The following is a 26253-nucleotide window of genomic DNA, read 5'->3' on the forward strand; positions in this document are numbered from 1 at the left end:
AGAAAAATCTGAAAAATAGGTTTTATTTTTAACCAGTGGTATCGTGACATCTTATCTGGCATAACCAATTACAGCAAAATTCATGGATAGAAACAAAATAGCAGATCTCTTGTTTAATGTGCGTCCTCCTGTTCAGGCTGCGGGCGGCTGAGCAGCATCGCACCGCAGGTAGGGAGTGCATGCCACGCGGGCTCCCGCCAGAGTACGGGCTCCGAACGAAACATTCCCACTCACACACGCGCACAGACACACACACACGCGCACACACGACGTCTAGATTCTTAAAAATCTTTAGCAATATTTCCGCATGAAATCACACTGTAGCATCTACACATAAAATGGCTGATAAAAATAATCTTGCTGTAGGTTTACATAGTATATCTACATTTTCATTTCAATACCTGGACTGCTGGTCCAGCAGAAAAGGGAGGGGTTCTGTCTTGATTTTGTTGGGCTGAGGAGAGTTTTATCCCAGAGCATGAAATAACTGCTCCCTTCATCTCACCCCAGACTTTTATTAAGTGTTTGACCAAAGAGATCACCGGAAAGTAGCCTAGGAAGAATCAATGGCTTTGTCATCCGTGTCCCATCCCTCTGTGCTGCCTCTTCAAACGCGGCGCACAACCACTGCGAACAGCTCCTCTCCATCCCATAGGCAACAAGAACACAAAACACTGCAAAAGCCTTTCTCCGCACATACACAGGTGCGCTGCCCGCACAGGACGCCTGCAACAAATAACATCTCAACACGGCAGCTCCACAAGCCCTAGCCCGGGGCTCCGGAGCTCCCCAGGTACGGTTCTAGCGCACAGACGTGCTGAGGAACCTCCCTCCTGCCAGTCCCTGACTCTGGGTGCTTCATTCACGCAGAGTCCTGTAAAACGCTGAATACAAACATGGTTCAGATCTTCTAACGTACTCCCTTTGCATGTTTCCTCAGGCAGAGATCAACCTGCTAAAAAACAGCCAAGAAGCTCTTATCTGAGAGGGTAAAAAAAACCTCTAGTAAATGTTAGTTTTATATATATATATAAATATTTATATTTATAGATACAGAGAGTGAAAGGGAGATTCCGGTTTTACACATGCTTATTTCTTTGCTTTGGATTCCAATACTTCTAAAAAAATTATTTTCAGGAAATAACTTAAGTTCTGGCACAAGATGCCATGGTTGTTTGTTCAAAGAACATTTTTTACATTTGATCTCACAAGAAACCCTCTGTCCCAAGCTCTCCTCCTCTGAAACCGGGAGGTCAGAGCACAAAGAAAAAGGTGCATGTTTCTACGCCGTGTATTCTATCCCTTCCTCGTCAAAGCCTCCAGAATGGCAGGTATTTCACAATGAGCTGCAGCACAAGAGGAAGGATGCTGTGATTTCACGGCACTGGCTGAGGTACTCGGTGAAACAGTTCACTGATGATTTAACTGCCCCAGTGCCATCCCCAAAAAAGTAACGACAAAAAATCAAGCAGCTCTACATGCACATATAGCTACGACATGCAAAAACACCCCACCTTGTAAGGAACGAAATACACAAACGTGTGGCTAGCAAGAATCTTCTCCAGCCTCCGTCTCCTGGGAGCTAATGCTGGGAAGCCTCAGAATGAGAGGAGGGGAAGAGGGAGAAATACAGGAATACTCCGTGTGGGGGTAGAGAGGCTGTTGCCTCGGAAGGTTACTTCCCCAGCTGCATCGAGTTCATGCCTGGCTATCTGGAAGCCTTCACCCTGAAAACCAGCAGGTCAGAGATGTCCGCTCCAGACTTCCCTTCCCCTCTCTCCCCATTCAGTTTAAGGCACAAACATATTTACAGTTTCAAACAAAACCTTTTCGTGCTCCAAGAATCAGACGTTACAAGGCCTGTACATCCTGCTGTACCAGGAAGATCTGGCCGTACATCAGAGATCCCTCAACCCCACCTTCAGTCCTGAAGAAAACAGAGGACTCTCTAAGCCTAGAAAACAACTTCCATTATTTTGAGGTTACTTAATCGTAGAAGAATTGATAAATGGCAACGATTGTAACCAAAACTTTAAATGTCAACCTCCCCACCTCGTCCCAGCAGTGCAAACTGATTGAGCACTGTTACTCTGGAAGGATTAAAGCAGTCGGAGCAGGTCTCCGGAGGCTTGCCCCAGGCTGTACACGGAATACAAGAGAGCATGCAGCATGGTTACATAGACTCAACGTTCTTCCCTCCCCCCACCCTCCCCAATTCAACACACACAAAACCCCTCCACCAAGGAGAATATCGTCATGACGAGGCACTTGAACAATAATTGGAGAGTCCCTATGAAAAGGCCTTCCCCTCACAGTGACGTGGGACAAACAGAAGAGAGCAGTTTCTCAGGACTCCATCTCCTCTTGGTCAAGCGGTGGTGGCACAAAGCTGATTACTTCATCGTAAGTCAGGCCTGGTGGGAGAAGCGTAACAAAAATCAATAAGCAGTACTAAAGTTGTCCCTCATGCAAGAAAACCTGCAACAATCTTAAAGGTTCTAATGCTATTTTAAATGCAAAACATGGTTTAATTAAGAAAAAAAAGGATTATACTATTCTCAGACTAACACACACAGTACTTCTGGAGCGTTGAGGAGATTTTGAAGTTTTGGAATTCTGGTTTGAAGACAGAGACATGAGCAACTATGTCACCTACATATTTGTATGCTCATAGTAATAATTAGTTACCAGGGGTTACGCTAATTGTGCGCACAGCACACGATAGAGTCACTCAGTGTAGGGACCTCAGAATGGACAGGACGCCCACGTTTTTATCACTTTCTTGTGTGGCTCTGACTACCACGGCTTAGTTAAACTGCAGCCATGGAAGGGACCGCAGGGGGAGCAGGCTGGCTCTCCCGCCCGTCCCCCAAACTCACTTTTCCATTCTTCAATCTCAAGTTCTCGGCTTTCAAAAGACTGGTCGTAGGGATCTGCCACTGGTTCATCGTCTGGGTCATGATACTGAGCAAAGTAGGCATGAGCCAACGCTTCTGCTGCAGTGATTCGTTTGTCTGTATCCAGTACCAACATCTTCTCTAGCAAGTCCACAGCTGCAAAAAGCACCACAACAGAAAAGAAAGGATTTTACTGTGAGCTGCGCCAGGCTGCCTTCCAAGATGTAAACTCGTAAAAGCCCAATGTATATGAGGAGCCTGTAGTTTCTCAGGACCCTGCCCATCATCCACGATTCCTTCCTCTTACACCCTCAGCCCACACATACTTTGAAAATGGTACGTGGCTCTGTTCTGAACTACTTCTGCAGTCAGCAAACTTTGGGACAAGGCCTGGTGCCCCAGGACACGCTAGCTTCAGCTTCAGGAAGAGCACATTTATAAAGCAAGCCTTACCTAGTGGATTGGCACCAATAAACACATTTTCAAAGTTCATTTTCGGCATGTAAGACAAAGACTGAATGTAGTTTCTCGCCTGTGGAGATAAATACTCTGTTGAAGTATGATACAGTCCAGCCACCAAGCAAGAGTACATTTCAATCATCCTGAAGCACCAGTTATTAATGGGCTGTCTCCTTGGTTTGCCTTGTCTATCTATTCTGATACTTACTAAGCCCATCAGCCTTATCCCTTCCCAACTAAAGGCCACTCAAGACAGCAGAGGAAGAGCCAACATTATTTGAGGTTCATGCAAGACTGAAAAGCAAAGAGGTGCCACAAGAGCCAACTGCCTCAGGGTCCCGCTCGGGCTGCGTGCAGCCTGGTGTCTCTTGGTAAGCCATACAACATGGCACACAATGCATCCAGGCTCTCCTGAGTCTTAGAAGCCTGTGGTTGAGCACGCACTGTCTCAAATCTGCATTTAGTACAAAAATCTTGCTGAAGAGTAGGTAGTTAGTCACCCACCCCATGCCACATGCGAGCATATCACTTATAGAAGCAGCAAACACTGCAAGTGACGACCTGCCCTGCAAACCCCCCTCATCTGCTCAGGTCTCACCTCGTGGCTGGGCATCCTGTTAATGAGATATGCAGGGGGTGTTCCCGTCAGACGCATGATCTGCTGAAGCTGGTTAATATCTTAAGTGCCTAGTCAAGGGCTTTGTTAAAAACAGTGCAAAAACCATTTTAAACAGAAAACAGCTGCATACAAAGCATCTCTTCTGCAAACCACAAGGCAGAAGCCAAACAGGCAGGGTCCACTGATTTTTTTTTTTTTCAAATACTTGTGAAAAGTTTAGTAATCACACCAGCAAACACTTAAAACAACGGAGGATTACTGATCAGTAGGTAACAGTGTCAGTACAAAATGCATTTCTGACTGCCATAAGCAGCATTACACTACGGCATGGTTGCATTCACATTTCCCAACAGTTTTAAGCCACCAGAGTAGACATTTCCTTTGGCTGAAGCTACTCGTCAAAATTTTTCCTAGGCTGCTGCAGCTACAGAGAGCCTCAGGAAAATGAACAAAAATTAAAACAGAAACAAAAATAGTCTCCTCTGCACTGGTTACCAGCTTTTTATTTTCTTGCTGCGTAGAAAGGACTCAAGCTCCTTGTGGTGCGAAGTGAAATCAGCTCACAACTGACACCTCCTTCTAAACAGCTTTGAACGCACTTTGATACGTGGGCGAGGTGACAGGAGGCAATGAATGCAAAATTAGCAAAACATTAGCATTGCATAAGACAAACTTAGCTGATGTCAGTGAACAGACAGAGAAAGTAAGAGCGAGTGAAGTAACGCAGCAGAAAAACAAATACGGAATTTGTTAGTGACACACTGAAGGCCCTCAAACACTTAACGCTTCTGCTATCTCCATACAATGGAAAGAAAAAAAATCAGAAATAGTACTTTACTGTGGTTTTTTTTTTTTTAACAGACTCTTGATTTGGACCTGGCTAAGAACAATTATTCTTTTTATTGTGCAATGTTTAAAAAAAAGCCCACTTCAATCTTACTTATGCAAACTAATCTTTCACTTATCCTAGTCAACCTTTAAGCTTATCTCTCTCTCGCTAATCCCTGTACCTCAAATACCCGACTGCCCTTGAGGTCAGCTCACAGGGCACCCAAAGCAACCCGCGTTATTCAGTGCTAACCCTTCCAAGGGTAGAACATCCCAAGGCTTTTTAAACTGACATGATATTCAGCAAGCTGACCAACCGATTCTAACTTGCACCACACGTCTACCTTTATCAAATGGAATTCAAGGCTAACCTCACATTTCACATTTATCGTCACTGTTACATGAAAAAAGAGCACAAGCTGCAGTACAAAATAATCTTATCATCGCTCTCCACCACACTGATCCTCTACGACGTATCAGAAACAGCAGAGAGACTTGCTGTAGCATGCTGCTAGTTACCTCTACACAAGTTCATTGCTCACTATGCATTAACTGGTTCACCTGTGCTGTCACGGCACCTCTTGCTCTAGCTTTTACGCACTTCACCTTCAGAAAGAGGTAAAATTAAAATGCTGTTTAATACTGGCTTTGCAGAAGTTCACAATTCACTATTAGAACAATACAGAAATGGCAGAATGGCTGAAAGTAGAGGTCACCCTTTAAAAAGTAGACTGCAGAAAGCTTCTCGCTGTTACCTTGATAAAAGGGCCCCACAGAGCAATCCCCTTTAAATACGTGGCACAATTAATTCTATTCTCAGCAGACTATATACTGTGTGCCCTGGAAACAGCCACCATGCAAAAGCACCTAAAAGGCAACTTGGATTTTATGCTACAAAACCAAGGATGGTGGCAGTAGCGTTTCAGAAGTTAACCACACTACAGGAAGGACTGTGTGTGCTCAGAGGGTAACACGCTTGCTCCTGTGAAGAAAGATCCTTGGGTAGGCAATCTGGAGAAATAATAATTGAGACAAGCCTCAGGCTCTTAGCTGTGAAAAATACTTCCCAGCAGCATCTGATCATACAACATATCACGAAGTATAAACCCACAATCTGAAAGAAAAGTCACGAAGCAGTAAAATGAGAATAAGGAAGAAATCATACCACAGGCAGAGATAGAAGGAATAAAGATCAGGTACACACAGCGTATGAATGCAAAGCCATCCAAGAGCGAAGAATGACAAAGGAAATAAAATAACAGAAAATAAATGCCAACACATACTATAGATAGACTACAGGAGGGCAACACAGAAACTTGGGACTTCCAAAAGGGCAGATATTACAATCAAAGTGTAAACTCACAGACTCTGAGGAGATTTTCTTCAAAAGCTCAGGCCCTGGGGTTCCAACGAGTCTCAAAATGAGCTTCAACTGATCAATATCTAATGATGGACCATAAAGGAAAATGCTGGGACAAAATCAAAATGAAAAGCGCAACATATCAGCCTATTAATGTTGAAAGTTAATGCCTGCCAAGGCCTCAACTGAAAAGCTATTTTAAGCAAACTGTATTCATTCCTCTCATTTACAATTGAATACCCCCGTATAACACAGCTCTGTCGGCATCGGACAGATTGAACGACTTGTCTACAAATACACCACATGCATCTCATCGGTCACTGCATCCTTAACTACGGTGGAGCAGAAGGCAAAGCTTTCGCCCCACTGGCAAAGGATCAGTTCACATGCTCGCTTCACCCTTTCAGGCCCCACACCAAAGTAGCAGCAGTTAGCAGGATTGAGTTAGTGACGGAAAAAGTAAAGCAGAAGGCTGAAAAGTGTAGGCACTAATATTAAAAAAAAAAAGTCAAGGCCTTTTGTGAAGCCCTTCCTTGGTAATTCAGCCACTTATAAAACTTAGAAAGTAAGAAAGTGACTGGACCCTGCTCACGACCTACAGCATCCCTAATCCTGAGCATGGGGCGTGCAGTTCTCAGGCCCAGAGCAGCTGGGGCACTGCAGCCCCCGGGGGACTGTAGGGGGTCCCCAGGGACCAGTGGGGCAGGGAGCCAAAGCACCTGGATCTCCCTTCTGCCCTACAGAGAGAAGAGAACATGGGCTCAGGTTTAAAATCTCTACACGGAAAACTCTTGGGACATCACATTGCAGGTGCAAAGAATGTTTTAACAAGAACAGAGCTTCCACCAGGCCACGTACGAATCTGAGCTGCCCTCTTTAACAAGGCAGAAAAATTAAAGATTTGGCGAAGGTGACAAAACACACACTGAGGGGAGAAAAAAATCCACTAAATATACAGTCATATGTCTAAAACTCAGGATTGTAAGGAGACAAGGAATCTTTTAAAACCCATTAAAAGAATAAATCTCCTTTCTTCTCTGAATCACTCTCCACACTGTCCTTCAAAACCTACCAGTGATTTCAGACTGTGCCTGTAATGTTTGTATTTGCCCTTACAATTATATCAAACTAGTTACACATTTTCCTTTCAATAAGAGCAGCCTGCTTACTAGACAATGTTTTTTTCTGGGATCAATGCCTTCCTGATGTTTTAAGATACAGTTACAATTCCTTTTTAGAACACCTTTTAATTCAAATGCTATAAGCACTCCAAATATTGTCTCTTTATAAAAAAAAAGCCTCAGTTCCTGTAACACTGCCAAGCTGTATATTAAGGAAATCACCAATACTTTGCTAAAACCTTTATCTTTTGATGTAAACTAAAGCTTTACATTTGAAGTGAATTAAAAGCCCAGCAAAAAGTACTTTGTAGAACAGCTGAACTAATTTCTCACTTCTCAAGTTGCTCAGCCAGCTCCCACCTACTTAAACACTCAAAACCTAGGAGTAAATCCAATGTGTTTAGCTGGATTAGCTCAGCTGCTGAACTGCCAACTCCCAATTGTCAATGCTTAAAATGAAATCAGTATATCTACTGGTGTAAGAGAATTAGCAGACGGTGCTATACTAACCACAATTAGCTCAATTTAAATCGGCTTTTCTTCAGTGCCATTTAAAACAGCCTTTATGCCTTTCACTCATTCTTGCACAAGAAACAGTTGTGCAAATTTTGGACTGCCAGCACACCTCAGAAGTCACATGCCATACCGCAGTTTAAATATTTAAGTTCTTTTAAAGGCATTTCAAATCACACGCACCAGGTGTGCCAGCAATATTGCTGCCAGCTCTTTTCCCAGGGGACAGCATGCTGTTGGAAGCTACTTGTGTAATATGCTCAGATAAACAAGAGAAAACAGAATGCAATACTGGCACTGCCATCGGCGGGCCAAAACCCAGCCCCTGCTTCTAGTTTTACACCTGCCATCTATAGCCTGCTGAACTGCAGCAGTCATTTAACTACAGGGCCTACCAAGTCCCAGAGAAATGAGCCATAAGCAATTAAGAGACAGGAGAAACACTTAGTAAATACAAAGCAAAAGGAAAATAATAATAATAAATAAAACAAAAACCAAACACATGTGCATGGAGAAGGCAAGCGCAGCATGCAAACCCCAAACACCATCACCAAGGCACCCCCAACAACTCACAAGCCTCAGTGATTCTAAAATAGAGAGAAAAACCTGCCATCATCATCAGTAGCAGGCGCTGCAAGATTTTAAGAGCTTATCCAGGCAAGGCAGAGTTCAGAAGTTGTTTTAGCTGCCACCACAAGCAAGAATAAGATGTATCAGAAGAATACGTAATTTCACACTGGTTAGTCATCACAGAAATATCATACTACTGAATAGTAATAATACTCTTCAGACTTTAAAGGGAATACAGTCAACTTAAAACATACAGAAAAAGAAAACTGGCTAAACTTGTACAAAACATTCAAGATATTTGTACTTTATGTCATTTTATGCAAGTCAGTTTGTCAAGCTTCAAGTCAGCTTTCCTACTTATTTGTATGAGTCATTCACGTTACAAGAGCTGTAAAAAAAAATTAAGAATATACATGTTTAATAGAACCTGATCTTGGCATAAGACAGATATGATAATAAAAATGAAGCCTCTGGCTATACTTCATGTGAAAAGCCCAAAGGACTCCGATTTTCATTACCTCAATTTTTTTGTGTCTGACTAGTCTTTCCCACAATCTTGCTCCCCTTCTCCACCTCCTGGCAGAGATTTTACCGTCTTTCATCCAAATATGTCCACCCAGAGATTCCAAGAGGAACAATTCAATTACCTTACATTCAGTTTTAAGTTAGGAATATTGTAACAATCCTGCAGAGCTAAGCCCATATTAATCACAGGGTTTTTTCTAAGAGTATCTACAATTCTGAGTCAATGACAGTGCATTCAGAATCTCTACAGATTAGATCCTTCAGAACTTAAATCTAAATTCAGCATTAGTTTATCGATGGCATAATCATCATAGACAGCATTAAGGATAAAAATCTTGGATTACAGCTTTATTACTTACCAGATTACATTAGCTGTACAGCTTGCCTGTAGTGAAGCCCCCTACAGCTAACACATATACCTCCGGCCACGTAAAGAAATACCTGATGGACTGTAAATAACATCACACCTTTTCTGCTAAATCCTTGGTCAAAGGGACCAATACGTCAAACAAGAGAACCATCTGAACAGGGGGACAATCATCCTGAGAAGGCGTTACCTATCCTGTCGCTATCTATTTTGTTTTGGAAACGTGAAGTTATATAGTTGAGAAAATTAACATCTTGAGACCAGAAATCAAGACAAATGTAAAATTTTCAGTTGTAAAACGGGAGTGGTCTCCAGCTTCCTGAGCACCCAGAATACAAGTCACATTGCCTCCAACTGCAAAGCGAATTCCTTAGAACTGCAGTGGATTTGGACATACTATATCCATAGCTACTAGAAGCACGGTAAATATACCTTGCATTAAGCATGTTAATATTTATTAATAGCAAAGTCACTAAGTCAGCGATTGCATAGTGACAGTGCAGGAGGAACACAGGCCTCAGTGCATCTGTGGGCACAAAGGAATTGTTTAGAGCCCAGAAGTACCCAACAGGATCTACACCTGCAATTTTCTACAAACTTTGTCCAAAAATTATACATATATAAGGATTTCAAAGTGCCTTCTAAGACAGGAAGAAGCTAGAACCCATCAGGACCTCCCTTCTGCTTGCTGTCTTTAGACGTCAGCAAAACCAGAGTGAAAGCTGACAGCTTGGTGCCTTTCTAGATCCTTAGGTAAGTGATACACACATAAATGAGATGCATAACCACAAACCTGCTCCCCTCACAGGTCTAACCTCATGAGCAAATAGCACATACATTCCTTAAAGCAGGGACTGCACATAGAAACTGTAAGAACTATAATACTACAAAGGTTTTTATCTACAATGGGAAAGGATTGAGCCTTATTTTTCTTAAGATCTAACCAATTTGGAAAAGAAGCAGCATTTAATTCAAAAGCGTTACTACCATTTGCAAAAGAAATTGAGCATTTAAAGAATCACAAGCGTGTGCTAGGAGATAAATTAGTAAAGTAAAGCAAACAATTTAGATCCTAAAACTTTGCGTTGTGGATATTATTGGCTATATAATTCACAGCTAAGAATGCAGTTGGAGAAGAAACTTTACAGGCTTGGAAGACAATTGTTTTTTTTCAATGTAGAAAGAACATATTGCGAAGCATTTCTTACATATCACGAATCCCATTAGCAAGTATTTTACGTGCAAGATTTAAAATCTGAAGTGTTACTAGGGTTAAACAGTGGCAACAGGTTAAAGACTTTTGCTTTGTTTGAATCAACAATTTTTGATTTCTCCTTTTTTTCTTGACAGAAACAAACAAAATCTGCCCAAACCAAATTACATGTGCTAAATCAGCCCGGGGAAATACGGCAACTTTCTTCTAGCTTCTAAGACACTTCCATGTTAGTTCTGCTTCTGTCCTTGACAACAGAAAAATGCTGCAGAGATGACTAAACAGTAAAGCATAACAAGTTCAACAAATTTGGAGAGAGATTATGAGATGAAGGCAGGCAGAAAAAGAAAAAAGGGTAAAGTTAAAGCACATTGAAAAGGGAGATGAAACTCTGTCAAAACTGGAATGAAAGCCTTTCCCCCGCCCAAAGAATTTTAGAATCTAGATGCTTTCCAGAAGTAACGCAGTACGCAGAAGGCCAGCACTTCCAACACTGGTTTTCTTTTAATCAAATACTAACATATTTGAATTAACATATATAAATACTAATTAAAGTTATTAAAATAAACAAACTGTGGTTCAAAGAATAAACTTCGGTAAAAGGTGGGCAATGTAATTTCCTCTGGCAAATAAAGTCCAATTTCTAGACAATGAAAATCTTGCCAGTAGTAAACCACCCCAGACATTGTGTGGCTGAACAAACGAAAAGTTTAAGTATAACAATTTGCATAAAGCCTCAGTTTTACTTCCCTGGGGAAAATCATGACCAGCTCTCACAAAGTGCGCTCTCATAAATTTGCCCAGGTGTCCCACTCAGCCCACTCCGGTGCAGCAAAAAAATAGCTTTGGAAAGGCGTCATTCAAGCTTGATTTTTCAGATCAATACAAGCATACAGTAAAAGGCGGCTCACAATCTGTTTACGTTCAAGCATGGAAGTGGAACCTAAAGATTTCAGAGCAATTTGGAATGATAACCTTGGCACTAAAGAATCTGCAAATACCACCAGGATACAGAAGAGAGGCCAGAAACGATGCTTCCCATTTGCTAGAAACCTAAAGCACCAGAGGGTTCTTAGCAGACAGCCTACTCTGTGCAGTTATCTTCTATGAACTCAAAGAGCATGAGTTTGAACAAACTTAAAGGAAAGTAACTCCCAGAAACGAACGACATGAGTAATTCTAGCAGTGCTAATAGACAATAAAGAGGAATAGATTTGCCTTCTTGCACACTGCGACTGTTTTATGTGCAGCAAAATCAAGAACTCACCTCATCGTACTGTGAGTAAAAGAAGCCATTAATTGAAGAAGAAACAAAAAATCCCCACAACCAAGCCCAGAACTTCTTTTCTTGGGAAGTATGTGAAGATGAAGATCTCTAACTCCCATTTAAAAAAAAATATATTACTTTTAAAGGATACGGTCTGTACCAGGGAACAACGTTCTTCCAGTCAACAGTTCAGCCATAATGCATCCCACTGACCAAATATCAACTGAACAAAATAAAATAAAAAAACAAAACAACATAATGCAGAAAAACAAAGTCTCAATAGAATCACCCTAGCCAAGTACAAACAACTTTATCCTTAAATAGTCTTACGGCATCGAAACAATCTCAGATACGTTGCAAGCTAACTCACGCTGTTCAGCAACTACATCAGCTAAGACTTGTCCAAATAACAGAATACCGAATCAGGCAAACTCTCCTTCCAGAGCATAACATGCATTGAACACCAAAGAGCTGGGGAGGCATCTACACAATCAGAGAGGAAGAAACCTGTTCAAGACAACTCTGAGGACTGAATTTGCATATGGCCTTACGTAAACTGTACCCAAACCACCACCAACTGTTACACTATAGATACGAGACAAGTCCATATACATGCAAGAGGAAAAGAGAAAAGAAGAAAAAGTAATGAAGTACGAAATCAGAGGAGCACATTATTTTCTTTGATCCACATGCTCTCCTGTACAAGAGCTAGTCTCAGCATTTGCTTTTCTTCTCTGTGCCTGATCTGGAAGTATCGTAGGGAAGCACGGTGTGTTGCTGAGGAGATACTGGAAACTGTATGGAAGACATAACTGTGAAGAAGTGGCCAAGAAGAGCGGAAAGGAAGGGAGATTTATATACTTTTTAGCATTTCTTCACACCATAACTCCAGACATTTTTCAGCGTATTGCCAGCAACTTCCAAGAAACACACCTTCTCCTCATCCAGATACATTCCATTCACTTACTTTAAAAACCACTGTGCTGGGCAAAATATGGGGTAAGTGCTGACAATATTATGCTGATTGCAATTTCAAAGGTTCAGGTTTAAAGAAGTCTTGTGAATGCTGTCACAATGATTCTTAACTTACACCTGACAGACTGTAGTTCAAACACTAATTCTATGTCTGCCTTCTTTTAATCACCCTTACTGAAGCGCAATTACCCTGACTGCCAACCTATGCGATCAAATGGGAAGGAGCACGTAACAGAGGACAACCTCTTTCTCCCCCCTGAATTCAAGAACTTAAAAGCCTTGTGTTAGTTAAATGCATTACCTGTCTGGTTGTAATGCATCCAGTTCAGCATGATCTCGGGAGCCCTGTACCACCGGGTAGCCACGTACCCGGTCATCTCATCATCCGTGTGTCGGGCCAAGCCAAAATCCAGGATCTACAGAACAGCAAAGACATCCATTAACTACTGCAGTGGAACAACGCAAACTAGTCAGAGCAAATAACTAGACAGTCATTGGATTGGGTGGAGGAGAGGTGGTGCAACTGCAAAAGCAGATTATGAAACTAAATTACACAACCTGTTAAAAGACACTAGCCTAGGACAGCATAGAACTCAACAATCAGAATTACGGCTGGATATTTTCTCTCTAAAACAACTAAACCCAAACTAAAGCTGTTAACTCTCCGTTTTCATGATGATTCATTAAAAACACATTAATAGATACAGAATAAAACCCCCATCCTTACAGCTCTGTAGAGCTCGGAAGGACATTATTACTTTGGGCCACAAAAGTATTTCCATAAGGAATTATTTTGTCCCTTTGATTCCAAGGGAGATCCACAAGGCATTCGCTCAAATCGCAGTCAGACCAATCAGACCGTGTGATTACATTACCTTTAGCTCACAGTCTTCATTTACAGCTAGGTTACTAGGTTTTAAATCCTAAAAAATTAAACCACATCAACATTAACAGCAGTACATATGTTGTTTCACCAGTCTAAAGTAGATAAAAATGTAAATGCAGATAGAAAAGAGATTCTAGCTGGCTGTAAATATCAACTCTCTATACTCAGCAGAGTTATTTCATCCCAGAGTCGGCTATCTCTTCTGTGGTCTTCTGAGGTGTCATATATAAGCAAAAATGCATAAGGGTTTATTGCGACACCAGTGCTGTAGATGTATATTTAACACATAGAGAACCTATTTCACAAAGACACAAGTCAAACATAGGCAGGAACAGAAACTATGGACCTTGACAACCACTTCCCATGTTTAACCTTTTGACTGCTTAACCAGAATAATTCTTGGAAAAAATTTCCTGTTTCTACAGGAAGGTGCTACACTGTACGACTCTGTGGTACATTTTTTAAAAGACATTGGCTCAGTACAGGAAGCAATCTTAGGATCAATACTCACCCTGTGTATTATGTCAGCTGAATGGATGTACTGTAAGGCAAGATGACAAATTTTATGTAACAGTCCAAGCAGCCTCCTCGTTTCTTCACTAGACAATACTGCCCTACCCCATCCCTCACAATTAAACACTACAGCTCATCTGCAGAAGGGACCAAGTGCGTCCCTGCGTTCCAAGCAGGTAGGTGTTTCACCTTGTCTCTCCTTAGGAACACCCAGGAGTGCTGCCACCGCGAGTGGAACACACAAGTAAACAAAACTGAAGAAATGGAAGATTCATAGCCAGAGCAGATTAGAGGGCAGCATACTCCCTAATTTTCCAGACTCTGCCCATAGGAATGTATGGAAATATCTCCTTAAATGATACATAGCTTTACTGATACAGAGCTGCAAAGACATATGAAGGGAAGGAACAGTAATAATAAGTTATCGTGTGACATGTTAGGGAAGTTACAGAAGCCCCACTCATATGAATCCAAGGACATGACATTCATCAAGAACCTCCACCTCCCATGGATGAGCTATCAACATTCAGGTAGGACAGGTGCAAGTACCTTCAGTCCCCGAAGAATTTGGTATATCAGGAACTGCACATGGTCATCGGTGAGTTTCTGGCATTTCACAATGTTGTTCAGATCTGCTCCCATAAGGTGTGTCACCAAGTACCTACAAACAAAAGGAAACAGAACAGCCATGAAGCAATCCCTTCAGCAGGATTAGGATAAAAATTCCTGATGAGGCTCCAGAAGCAGGGCTGACTGTCCCAAGGCGCGCTGCTGAATGAAGTCTCGCTCATGACACTTATAATGTAGCAGATTAGTAAGATGATTCCTACTCATCGGTCAATAAAACACAAATGAACAAGTTTGAAGAGACCAATTGTTTAGGATGTCCTAGTATCTCTTGCATTGGAATTCAGAATTGTTTGAGAATGATGGCAAACTAAGTCAGGTGGCAAATATTTCTATCACAATCTGCGAGATGTAAGGAAGATACAAAAGGCTTTTGTTGCAGTCTTCAGAGAAGTTACCTACACATCATTGAATTCTTCTAGTGACTTGGCAGGGGTGAACACATCCAACAAGCCAATCACCTAGAAAGAAAACAGCAAAGTGAAAAAGGGGTGAAATACATTTAGAGTATAATACGATACAGTTAATGAGATCCTTTGTGGAATAGAAACCACTCATTCCAGTACGTTTCATTTCCAACTACATGAATCATTCGGATGTAGATAAATTAGTGCTGACACAAGATCAGAAATAAGCGTTCAATTCTTGTGTAAAAAAAATATTCAGGTTAAAAAATTACATCTGTCTCTTCACACCAGCCATCCATTTAAAGCAGAACGGGAGCCATAATAAAAGACAAGGTATTCTAAACCAGTGTTTACATCTATTTCAAAAGCCAGCTAAAGTTTGTTCAGGAAATAAATGGCTGAGAAAAAACAAAAAAACAGCCACCAGACAAAACGGTTTGCTTCCTGCTCAATGATTAGTTATACTGTTGACTACATACTAAAATAAGAATTGGGAGGCTGTATTTGTTTCAGTTGTACTGAGTAATGGCTAGAAAAATTCGAGGATCTGAAACACAAGCCATGAATAATGACTACAGCAGAAAATAGTCAGGAAAACAGTGCAATGCAATGAGGACCCAATTTTCACAAACAGCTTCACACTGTCATTTGTATTTTCTGCCCAAAGAGCAGCTATGCCACCCCTCATTGTACAGCTGAGCTGTTCTAACAGTAGAGAGTAAAAGGATACACATGTGTTACCTTGTGGAGAAGAATGATTATGGGATTATATGCTACAGTTATCTTCTAGGTCATTTTAAAAAATTCCATCTGGTGGATAAAGATTGCTCTAATTTTCACTGGAATGTGCTTTTAAACCTTAATTTCCTTAATAGCAAATAATATTTTATGACTATATGAGATAAAGGGATAGGTTCTCTTCAGCCACCTCAAAAAAACCTCCTTCCTTTCTAAGTCAGCATCTCGCTTGTCTCGGATACAAAAGCGTCACACACATTTCGGCAACTTCAGCAACAGTTCAAGCGTGCGTATGTAACCAAGAGTTGGGTTCCTGCATTCCCCTTCGCACCATCCTTTTTATTCCATTTTTTACGCTTGTCAAGGACATCAGAATCAACTGTGTTATCTCTAAGCAGAGAATTAGAGGCAAAAAACTCTGAGGAACCTTGACCATGTTTTTGGAAATGAGAGCAAGGGGGCAGGAAATAGAAGCCTCTGTCTAATCTACAATATTGACTGCGATTTATTGAGGAAACTGAAGAGACTGAACACTTTCCCATCTCTCTTGATATACATCGCAGCAGCTCCATTTCTAGACAGGCATCATCTTCAAACTCCGACATTCACACCCAGCCCCTATAACTCTCGTGCTTACATCTACTTTCTCCAATGGACTCTTCCATAATCAACATTATCCATACAGTTTAGCATGGTAATACAAAAACTGATTGCCATCTATTCAGGTTTTTTTCATTTATCATTTTTATCTTGCCACAGTGTAAAGCACCATATCAAACTATCCACATCTTTCATCAAGTTTCACAAACATTTAAATACATTTATTCTGCAGCGCATCAGCGACTCGTGTCTAAGGAAAAGGGAACACCAGTAGATTCAGAACCCAATCCCTAACCTTTTGCTTTCCCCTCCCAGCATTTTAGGATGTCACAGAGCTTATTAATTTCTTCACATGACAACAAACCCTTTTGATCTCCCATCTGCTCAGTGTTCTGCTTTATGCAAGCTAACAAGGCCTCCTGAAACTTGAAAATATGACACAGACACGCTTGAGGGCTCTGCAGGTCCATTTATTTGCTCAAGATCATCACGACCAGACTAGATACAACCAACCCATGCTCGGGCCCCGTAAACTGCCATAACTACCAGATTTGCTGGTGTGTTCTGTGCCACGTAAAACCAAGTCTTTTACTCCCAAACTGAGACCTGAAGAGTCAAAACAGTAGCACTAATAAGCCTGCCTGAACTGGCTCTGAACACCTCTGCATCTGCAGGATTTTTAAACCACAACCTAGATAAACTTCCCACAAACAGATGACGGTATGATGAACTGATAATAAATATTTCTATATATAAACAACTTAACTTCCTTTTATCCCTTACTCTCAAATCTACATAGGCTCTGTGCAACACTAATCCAAAAATATTAATGAATGCCAGACACAGAACTGTTGCAGCAGCAGTCACAATCTCATTTTCATTGCTTAACCTTATTAGCTTAGCCAAAACGGATTGATATGTGTTTTGTTTGTGGTTTTTTTTTGGTAACATATTGAAAGCTTTCCAGTTTGCAGAACATCTCAGCTTTGAGAAGAGAGGGGATGGGTATTAAGTGGGGCCAAATGCTACCTCTACTGTTGAGACAATACTATCGTACAGAGGCACTGAGGAAGCTTGGTTCACAGCAGCACATATATGCATCGAAAGTCCCAATTACATTATCCACACTAAAAACACCAAGATTTATGAGTACCAGCTGCTGATGGTGGTGACGAGCCACAACATAAAACACCACTGCCACAGCAGAAGTTGTTCTGAACAGACCATCCACAGAGAATCTTCCCATGAAATTAGGCTTGTTTGGCTTTTTGGGCTAGATAAAGGTCCTAGGTTTGCTCACCCCACTTCCAAACAAGTATTTCCCTCTGCTGAGTTGGGGTTTGCTTGGACAAACAAAAAACAAAGTCAAGAGCCTCCCTTTCCTCTGGACATTCTGGCAGCTCTACAGAGGGCAGGTGATGAGACTTTTTGCTCCACTGCATGCAATACCTGCTCCAAACAGCATGTAGTATAAATATGTTGGTGTGTTAATGCCACAAACACACAGAATTGTCCAACCAACTGCTTTCTATGCCAAACAGAGGTTACATCGAAAAACAGTTAGAGAGCGTATAGCATGGTTCAATGTAACATTGTCACCTCCTATTTCATCTCCCTATTGATGATTTAAGTGGACGGCTTGTTTGAAAAGCCATCTGATTCCCACCATCACCCCCTTTTTTCCTCCCCATTTTACCCACAGGAATCTAGTGAACATCTACTCCACACCCTTCTCATGTAGGCAAGCCAAAACAAATACGAAAAACCATCCAGAAGACACTAAAAAACAAACTCTGAGGTTTTCTTTTTTTTTTAAAATAAATTCTTATCACAACAAAAATTACAACTTACTACAGCAAGCAAGCAGGAAAACGTAAGTGACATCACCTGTGTCCTAAACCCTTAATATAGTATGAACCTGCTCAGCAGTAATTTCCAGATTATTCTAGGAAATATTAAGACTTCTTAATACAAAATTGTTATGCGGTTTTGGGTTGTTTTTTTTTTATCTGCATGCTTTTCCACAACCACAATCCCTTACACTGCTGCAAGCTTTGTATTTCTATTAGAAAGACATATGCAACAAGATCCTTAAATGCAATCACACTAAATGCTCACTGGATAGTCCAACTTCAGACCAACTTTTCATACCATCTCCTTCCACTTACATTTTCGTGTTTCATGTGCTTAAGTAGCCGTAGCTCTCGGTAGGTCCTTTTGGCATGGATGATAGACTGAAATGGTCGGGACAGCTTCTTTACAGCCACACGCAACTCAGTTTTTGTGTCAAAGGCAGAACTACAAGAAAGAGTAATCAAAATTATCAAAATAAATTCTTCATAAACACCCTCAAATCCATGCTTACCAACCCCAGATAGCAATTATCAGGACACTGAGTCACAGTCAACCCCGTTTCCCCATTTTTGCAATGAAAATAATTTCCAGGCATCCTGGTCCACAACCTGCACTCCCACCCAAAATCCCCACATACTGATACAACTGTCAGTTTCTACAGAAAATGTTTACAAGATGAGTCTTGTTCACACAGTAAAGGGAAGTTTTGAGGAAAAATGAGAAATGTTTATGATTTTTCTGTCTAAAACCAGTTGCACTCAAACAAAAATATGGCAATAAAACTCTGGCAAGAGGAAGAGTACTTGTAAATATTATCTGTATTCCTGAAAGTATCTTCATACACCACACTTCATCACAAAATGCTATGCTCAAGATACTGTCTTTTATGGTTCAAGCCCATACAAAAATCCAAGGCCTAATAAAATCAGCTATGATGGTTGTTAATCGCAATTGAAGCTGAAATCAAACCTCTTCTGTAAATCACATCTAATCCTAAAGTCCTGTTATATAAAAATGCATGTGAATAAATGATATTTAGCTGTACATTACTAAAACTTGTCCCTTTAGTAGAAACTTATACATAAAACCTGTACAGATAAATAATGTTTATTCTTAGAACCCAGGAAGACTAACACCATCCTATTTGGTAATGTCATATATAGAGAGAGTTGATATTTTGTACTGTAAAATTATCTTTTGAAGTAAGTCCTGTTACATCCTATTTATTTATATCATTATGAAACAAAAGCCTGATAAATTTTTAGTTGTTTCTAAAGTAACACATGAAGAACTGTTACGTTTTTGACACGCTGCATAAAAACTTCCAGAGCTTAGGGCTTTTATGTGAGGCAGTAAAGAAATGTAGGTATTTAGCTCCGAACTAAACCACTCCTCTTTATTCTCTTCTCTGATGTTGTTATCTAAAACAGCTCTGGTGTGCCAAAAAGGAAGGAGGAGAGAGGATGTGAAATCAAGGCTACCCTTGATTCAAGATAACAAACAAGGGGAAAGTATGGAATGGAGAAAGTCAGAGAAGGACAATATTTGTATATTTTCCTGCTGCACTTTGATTCAGGGTGAACTCCTGACTCCATTTAAAAGTGTGGATGCACCAGTCCTTGACAGACATCAAGTGAAAAGGAGAATTATGCATTTATAAACGTAAAGTGTGAAGCAACTTAACTAACAGAAAGTTCCAAACCAATCACAAAAGTAGTCCTCGAACAAAACCACAGCTGCATATACAACCCTTACCCCCACCCCTGCCAAAGCAGCTATCTGAAATAAATGTAGCTGTCATTTCTTTTTAAAGCAACTAACTGGAATTCATTTGCAAAAAGACTCCTTATCTCAAAGTTTTTAATCTTCCAAGGAACCTGCTGTATGAGGTTTATGAGAAACAGAAAACAAAATACAAGCTTGTTTCTACGAGCAGCGATCCTTCCCCTAGCTCCTCCAAAAGAATGGAAACGCCCACTGTACAGGATGGAAAAGGAGTACCTCCTCCACTCTAAAACATCACCTGCATACACACAGTGCAAAGAGCTCTCTGGAAAAGATACGAAGATACAGCTAGACAGAAGATCACCAGAGTACCAAACCGTCAGAGCTGAATTACTCAAGCTGCACCACACTGTCTCAAAGCACACCTGTTGCCAACCACTTCCACATGAGTTATCCTTTACACCTCACTCAGCCTGGGCAGACAAAAGAAGCCATTAAGCATTTGTTTTTTAAATCTTGCCTTCAAATGACCTTCAGCAAGTCTTCGCACCCTGCTAGAGTAACGATATTTACACTGCAACACTTCATGAAACAGAAGTCCATTTTTTTTAAGCTTCACATACACCATTTTGCAATATACAAACACACCTAATTCAGGCTGTAATTGTATAACAATATTTTAATGACACTCAAGGTGTTTGCTAGGAGTTAGAGCAAAAATAAGATTAGTCATCAGAATTCAACACATGCTGTTGTGAATTAGTCATGAATCTTTACCAGCTTTCAAACATTTTGGGTACAAAAGGCAGCATATCCCAGTATCTCTTTCATCTTGAAGAGAAGGGGATCCCCTGCACGTTAACCACCGTCACAGCTACACAGTCAGATTTCTCTCTTGGTTTCCACAAAGTTCTCTTTAGCAATTTTTCAAAGCCAGCAAACATAACAGAAGCTATTTCAGAGTCCAAAAGAAATTCAGTTTCACCTTCTTTTTAACAACATTTTTGGGGTCGTATCAAGTCATCACTCTGCCGGAGCAAATGTAGAGCCTCCAAGGAGAACTGCAATCACCAGAACTGAGAAGCTATTTAGCCAGCACAGTGACATTGTGCACAAGCCCAGGAAAGAAAATTTTGTATTACTGCACATTCACAATCCAGAGTTACTCTTGAAGTCAGAAGAATTCCAAGTTCAGTCACATTTGAGGTCTAAAGACTATCTCCCTACAGAAAAAGGCACACTGAGTAATTTTCTGCCGATACAGATAACCGCCTAATGGCTTTCACGCATACAAACACAGAGCTACAGAACAGCTGTCATGCTGCAGAACATTGTAAAGCACGCTAAGCTGGCTTTCATCACAGACTTACAACAGCTGCATTATACTGATCATATTTCAGCTAAAAAAGCCCAATTTGGAAAAAAATTGCATGATCCACAGTTTTAAATCCCGTTTAAAACAAGATCAGCACAATTCAGAACTCATCACAGCTTCCACGGTTTTTGACCTCTTACACAGTATTGCGCTACAACACACGAACTGCATCCATCTCACCAAGTGACGTAAAACTACAATTCTGAGCTAAATATTAATTGAATCCAAAATATAAGAGCTAGAATAAACAACTATTTTAGAAAACCTATCCACTGATTCAACTTATGTCTTCTTAGAAGTAACATATGAAGTAGTCTGAGGAACTGAAGTACACACTGAATTACATAAGGGTGCAATTTATTTAAGTGTTAGCTAATCAGCACGGTAATTTTTGTGCAAAGACTATTTTGCTAAATGGTATGCTGCTCATTGCTAGCACCTATGCAAGCACCCAGGCTAAGTGAATCTTTCCAGTGGCACCTTTGGAGTTAACTTATGCATCCCTAGTTAGAGACATTAAAAATGCCATTCTTGGTACCTGACAGTTCAACATCAGTCACTTGAGTTCCACCTACACACGCATTTCAGTTGGTTACCCTCCCAACACACCACAAAAAGCCGTAAATCTTATTCTGCTCTACTATGTTGGCTTCCACTTCTAAGAAAGCTGAAATAAAAATCTCCCCACAGGACAGACGAGCTCCCACTGATTTCATTTCTTAAGATACAAAGTCCCCATGAAGTTCAAACTACCTGCCTTCGCTTTCAGAGCTCTGCTCACAGCTCTTCCGTGCCTGCCCATCTCCTACACGATCCCCCTTCCTCACGTGTGTTCTGCTAATCCTACCTGTACGGCTGCTTCATCCCACTCACAGGTTTATGGTTCTTTTCATATCACTCCTCACATATCTGCCACACCTTACTGGAGAAGCCAGCACCCACCCCTCCAAGAGCATACGCACTTTGGAGGCACTGGCACACTTTGATAAGGGATTAGTAAGCCTAAGGATGCACGTTATTTAAAAAGAAAATATCCACAGAGGAACTGTTACTACAAAGGTGATATTTAGTGTTGTCACTTCATTTCTTCTGGAGCCTAATGTTTTAAAATGTCTTAAATCCACAGTATTTCTCTATTAGTTAAAAAAGATACTGAGAATAATCTCAGTATCTTCTTAATACCCAGGAAATCCAGAATCAGTACGGGTAAAACTTGGGGCAAAACAGGAAGAAATCACATATTTAGGAAGGGCTGTATGACCTGACAGTCTACAAGCAAAAAAAGCTAAAAGATTCTTATGCAAGATTCTGAGGAAGAGTAAGTCTTGGCTGTTCAATTCCTTTCCAAAATAAGGCAATACAGATAGGCTGCAAAGCAATTAAAACCAACCCCCTTCTTTTACCAAGGCATCAATACAACACCCAAAGAACTGCTGCAAAAAATATGAATTAAACTCCTATGAGGAGACTGAGTCTGCTGTCCCAGCATTTTAGAAACTGATGGCAAAGATCATCAAAACACCTCCTTGCTTAGCTTAGAGCTGGCTGAACTCCCTCCAGCATATAGACAAAACGAAGCAAACCTCCAGCTAAACTGAGAGTCACCAATCGATCCCATCTCCACTCAGCAACATCCCACTGCGAGATGCTGCATTATCTCGGCCCCTTTCCTCCTTACACTAAGCGTTACAAGACTGATACTTCAGGAACCCACATGTGTTTTAGCGTAGACCTGGTTACAACATCCTTTTCACCCAAAAGACTGTTCTATGAATATACAAAACTGTTGCAAGAATAAATGAAATAGCATTGCACACAGCAGATGTCACAGCAATTATTACATGACTTAGTAATGAACAATCAGAGGATACATATAGATGCTTCTCAAAGTCTTGGAACTGAATCCCTACTTGCACCTCCACACACTTTCAGTTTTTAAAAACGGATCCTGAAAAATACCTGCATTGGCTGTTTGAACATCCTCGTTCCAACACCGCACAAAATGCTGGAATACTGGAATACTTGCTCTAAGTTTAAGCACATACCTTGGGTGCCTTAAGCTGCCTGCAGAAAATGCCTCTCTCTCTCCATCCACTGACTACAAAATAAAGTCACGTTCTTATATTAGGGTGTTCCAAGTCATACTCACATTAGACATTTAAAGCAGCCTACAGCAGACAGCTCTGTAGCCTAAAGGATTCATCTGCTGGCTTAATTCTTTCTTTTTTATTAATTTTTCCCCCACTTTCTCGAAATTAATAATTTTTAAATACCTCATCCTGACAACTACATAAACAGAGCATTTTATTACATTCTAATATGTATGCGTATGCAGTAGCCATACACAGGAGTGCATTCAACCATTCAGTTTAAGGGTGGTTAAAACCCCACAATTTCCCCGCAATTTACTACCCCAACACAGAGGCACACCAAACACAAAATCTCAAATGAAACTAGGTAATTCTTACCAGGGAGAAAAAAAAAGAAAAATCTCTATAGGAACAGAGAGTGGAACAAGTCACTGCAGGAATATCCTAAACACTACGTACCACCATTTGCAGCTTAATAAAGTTACATATATAGGCAAGGGGTTTGTCTGGTGGCTTTGTTTTTTTGAATTCTGACATACTTTCCGTATCACTTGTCTTTCTGAAATATATTTTAGAAGAACATACAGAAAATCATTAACATGAACTGCAGAAAGAGACTCATGTGCCACACGTCTGAGATTGCTTCCAATACAAAATAGTTTCATCTGGGCTGAACAGAATTGCACAATCTTTGAAAGTTTTGACACAGCAAAACAGGAAATTCATGATGCAAACTCTTTAGTTATTGGTTGTGAAAACAAACTTTGTAAGAATTACATGCACAATGGAGATTGTGGGGAGGGGGAAAACAAGAGGAATGGGCTAAACTGTGCAGGGTCAACCTTAAAAATACAATGGACAAGGCACTGAGCAAGTTCATTTCCTATTACATTCAGGGAGTTACGTAACCCTGTGGCACTTACAGGGGTATTTATCAGCTATGGCAGCAAGGCCCTCCTTTCACCTGAACTAAACCCTTCTATTTAAAAAAAAAAACAACACACCACCTCGGCAATTACTCTGGTTAGACTTGCTACTAGAATTGACCAGCCTTTGTCTTTTATGAAATATAAGCATTTGCATACCTGAGGCACCGCAGCTTTAAGGAATGCATGTTATTTAAGCTGAACTTACCAATAATTTTGTAACAGTAGGTTAAGAGCCAAGAACTTTACTTTTTAAAGAGTGCAGCACATGCAAAACAACTCCTTTTCTTTACTAGTAGAGGGCAGTATGCATCCCTCCTTACAATATAACATAAATTGTATTCACGATATAAATCTGCACTTTATGTTAATGAAAAAATACGCATGCCTGCTCAAATACAGCAGCAGAGCAGCTGTGTAATCACTATGCACCCATATTTGAAAATTCTGATCACACTCCGACAGAGCCAAAGAACACAGAATAGAAACCAGAATGTTCGTGTGGAAGCCATTTCTTAATAAAAGGACACAGCAATCTGTGAACACTTTCACACCGCTTTACTACATGACTGCTCAAGTCTGTCAAACCAATTCAAATACAACCTTGTATTTAAGATTAAACAACATATACAGCCCAGTTAATTTATGTTTAACGATCCAACATACTTCGCCAGAGAAGCTACAAATTAAGGAAGTATTGTATTTCACACGTGTAACCTGTCATATGTTTTGTTCCTATTAGGTAAGCATTAGAAACTAAACTCTTCTCTTCAAGCTCTCCGTATTCCTGCTGGTCTCATACCAGGACTTAACCCTCCCAGTCTGTGCATACTGCAGTAATTCTGTCATTCTACACCAATAAAACAAGTTTCCCCGTGCTCATCTGCTACTGCCGAGAAGATATCGATACTCGTAAACCCACTGTTACAAGTCAGGGAAATAAAACCAGCTCTCAGAGCCTTCCCTCTACCATCCCTGCCTATCAACAGATTCCAGTTAAAAATATAATTGCCTCAAATACAATCTAACCTTCAGGTCCAGAAGGAAACTGGGACAAGAGCTGCCAGGCCCTCAGCTCTGCAAAGCCAGCTACGGGGGACTTGCCAGCCTCCATCCCTCTCCACCCCCCACCTACTAACTGCGAGAATGCACGGTGAAATATGTCTGTATGAGATCATTCGGGGGGGGTGGGGGGGTGTTGGGACATGATTATGTTTTAGTGCCACCTGCCATGTGGTGCAATCCCCGACGCATTCCAAAGGCAAGACTGCGGCTTCCCGGCGGTACCGCTCTTAAACCGGGAGGTAAAGCGTTTTTGTTTTTTTGCAAGAGACCTGGTAAAAAGCTGGGGGAAGAGGAGCCCCCGGAGGATAAGCAAGCTCTCCTCGCTTTGCCTCCCGCGGGGACCGCCCTGCACGCATCCCGCCGCCGGGCCCTGCAGGCTGGGGCACGCTTCCAGGGGAAGAACCCGGGGCTAGTGGGCAACAACCTGACGCGACCCCCCCTGCAGAGACACCCACACCCCGCGTCCCCTCCCAGCACTCACCAGACGGAGCCGTAGGCCCCGGAGCCGACCGGGGAGAGGTTCTGGTAGCGCTCGGGCACCTCCCACACCGTCTTGTTCAGCTCCTGCCGGTAGAACTTGGGCCGCTCCTGAGACATCTCGGCTCCGGAGCCCGCCCCGCCCGGCCCGGCGGGAGGGGGAGGCTCTGCCCGCGGCTGCTGCAGCAGCACCACCGTCGCCGCCGCCACCACTACCACTACCACCACCTCCTCCTCCTCCAGCAGCGGCGACTTC

The 26253-nt window shown here is 41.3% G+C and overlaps 1 protein-coding gene across 3 annotated transcripts; it reads right to left on the reverse strand.

Moving 5' to 3' along the window:
• Positions 1 to 7: 7 nt before the first annotated feature.
• Positions 8 to 26135, reverse strand: MAPK14 (mitogen-activated protein kinase 14). Of its 3 annotated transcripts, none has more exons than XM_064472287.1 (12): positions 26002 to 26135; positions 18654 to 18783; positions 15143 to 15201; positions 14663 to 14774; positions 14112 to 14141; positions 13590 to 13637; positions 13016 to 13130; positions 11891 to 11962; positions 3955 to 4034; positions 3351 to 3429; positions 2880 to 3053; positions 8 to 2414 (listed from the first exon to the last, which is right to left on the reverse strand). In XM_064472287.1, exons 1-12 carry the CDS (start codon positions 26115 to 26117, stop codon positions 2347 to 2349), a joined length of 1083 nt encoding a protein of 360 aa, XP_064328357.1. In that variant the 5' UTR covers positions 26118 to 26135; the 3' UTR covers positions 8 to 2346. The 3 variants fall into 3 exon arrangements, with proteins under 3 accessions (XP_064328357.1, XP_064328356.1, XP_064328359.1); XM_064472286.1 differs by lacking the exon at positions 3955 to 4034 and adding an exon at positions 6167 to 6246; XM_064472289.1 differs by lacking the exons at positions 3955 to 4034; positions 11891 to 11962 and adding an exon at positions 6167 to 6246.
• Between the last annotated feature and the right edge of the window lie 118 nt (positions 26136 to 26253).

This window comes from Phalacrocorax carbo, chromosome 23 (genome assembly GCF_963921805.1).
Source record: "Phalacrocorax carbo chromosome 23, bPhaCar2.1, whole genome shotgun sequence".
NCBI lineage: Eukaryota > Metazoa > Chordata > Aves > Suliformes > Phalacrocoracidae > Phalacrocorax > Phalacrocorax carbo.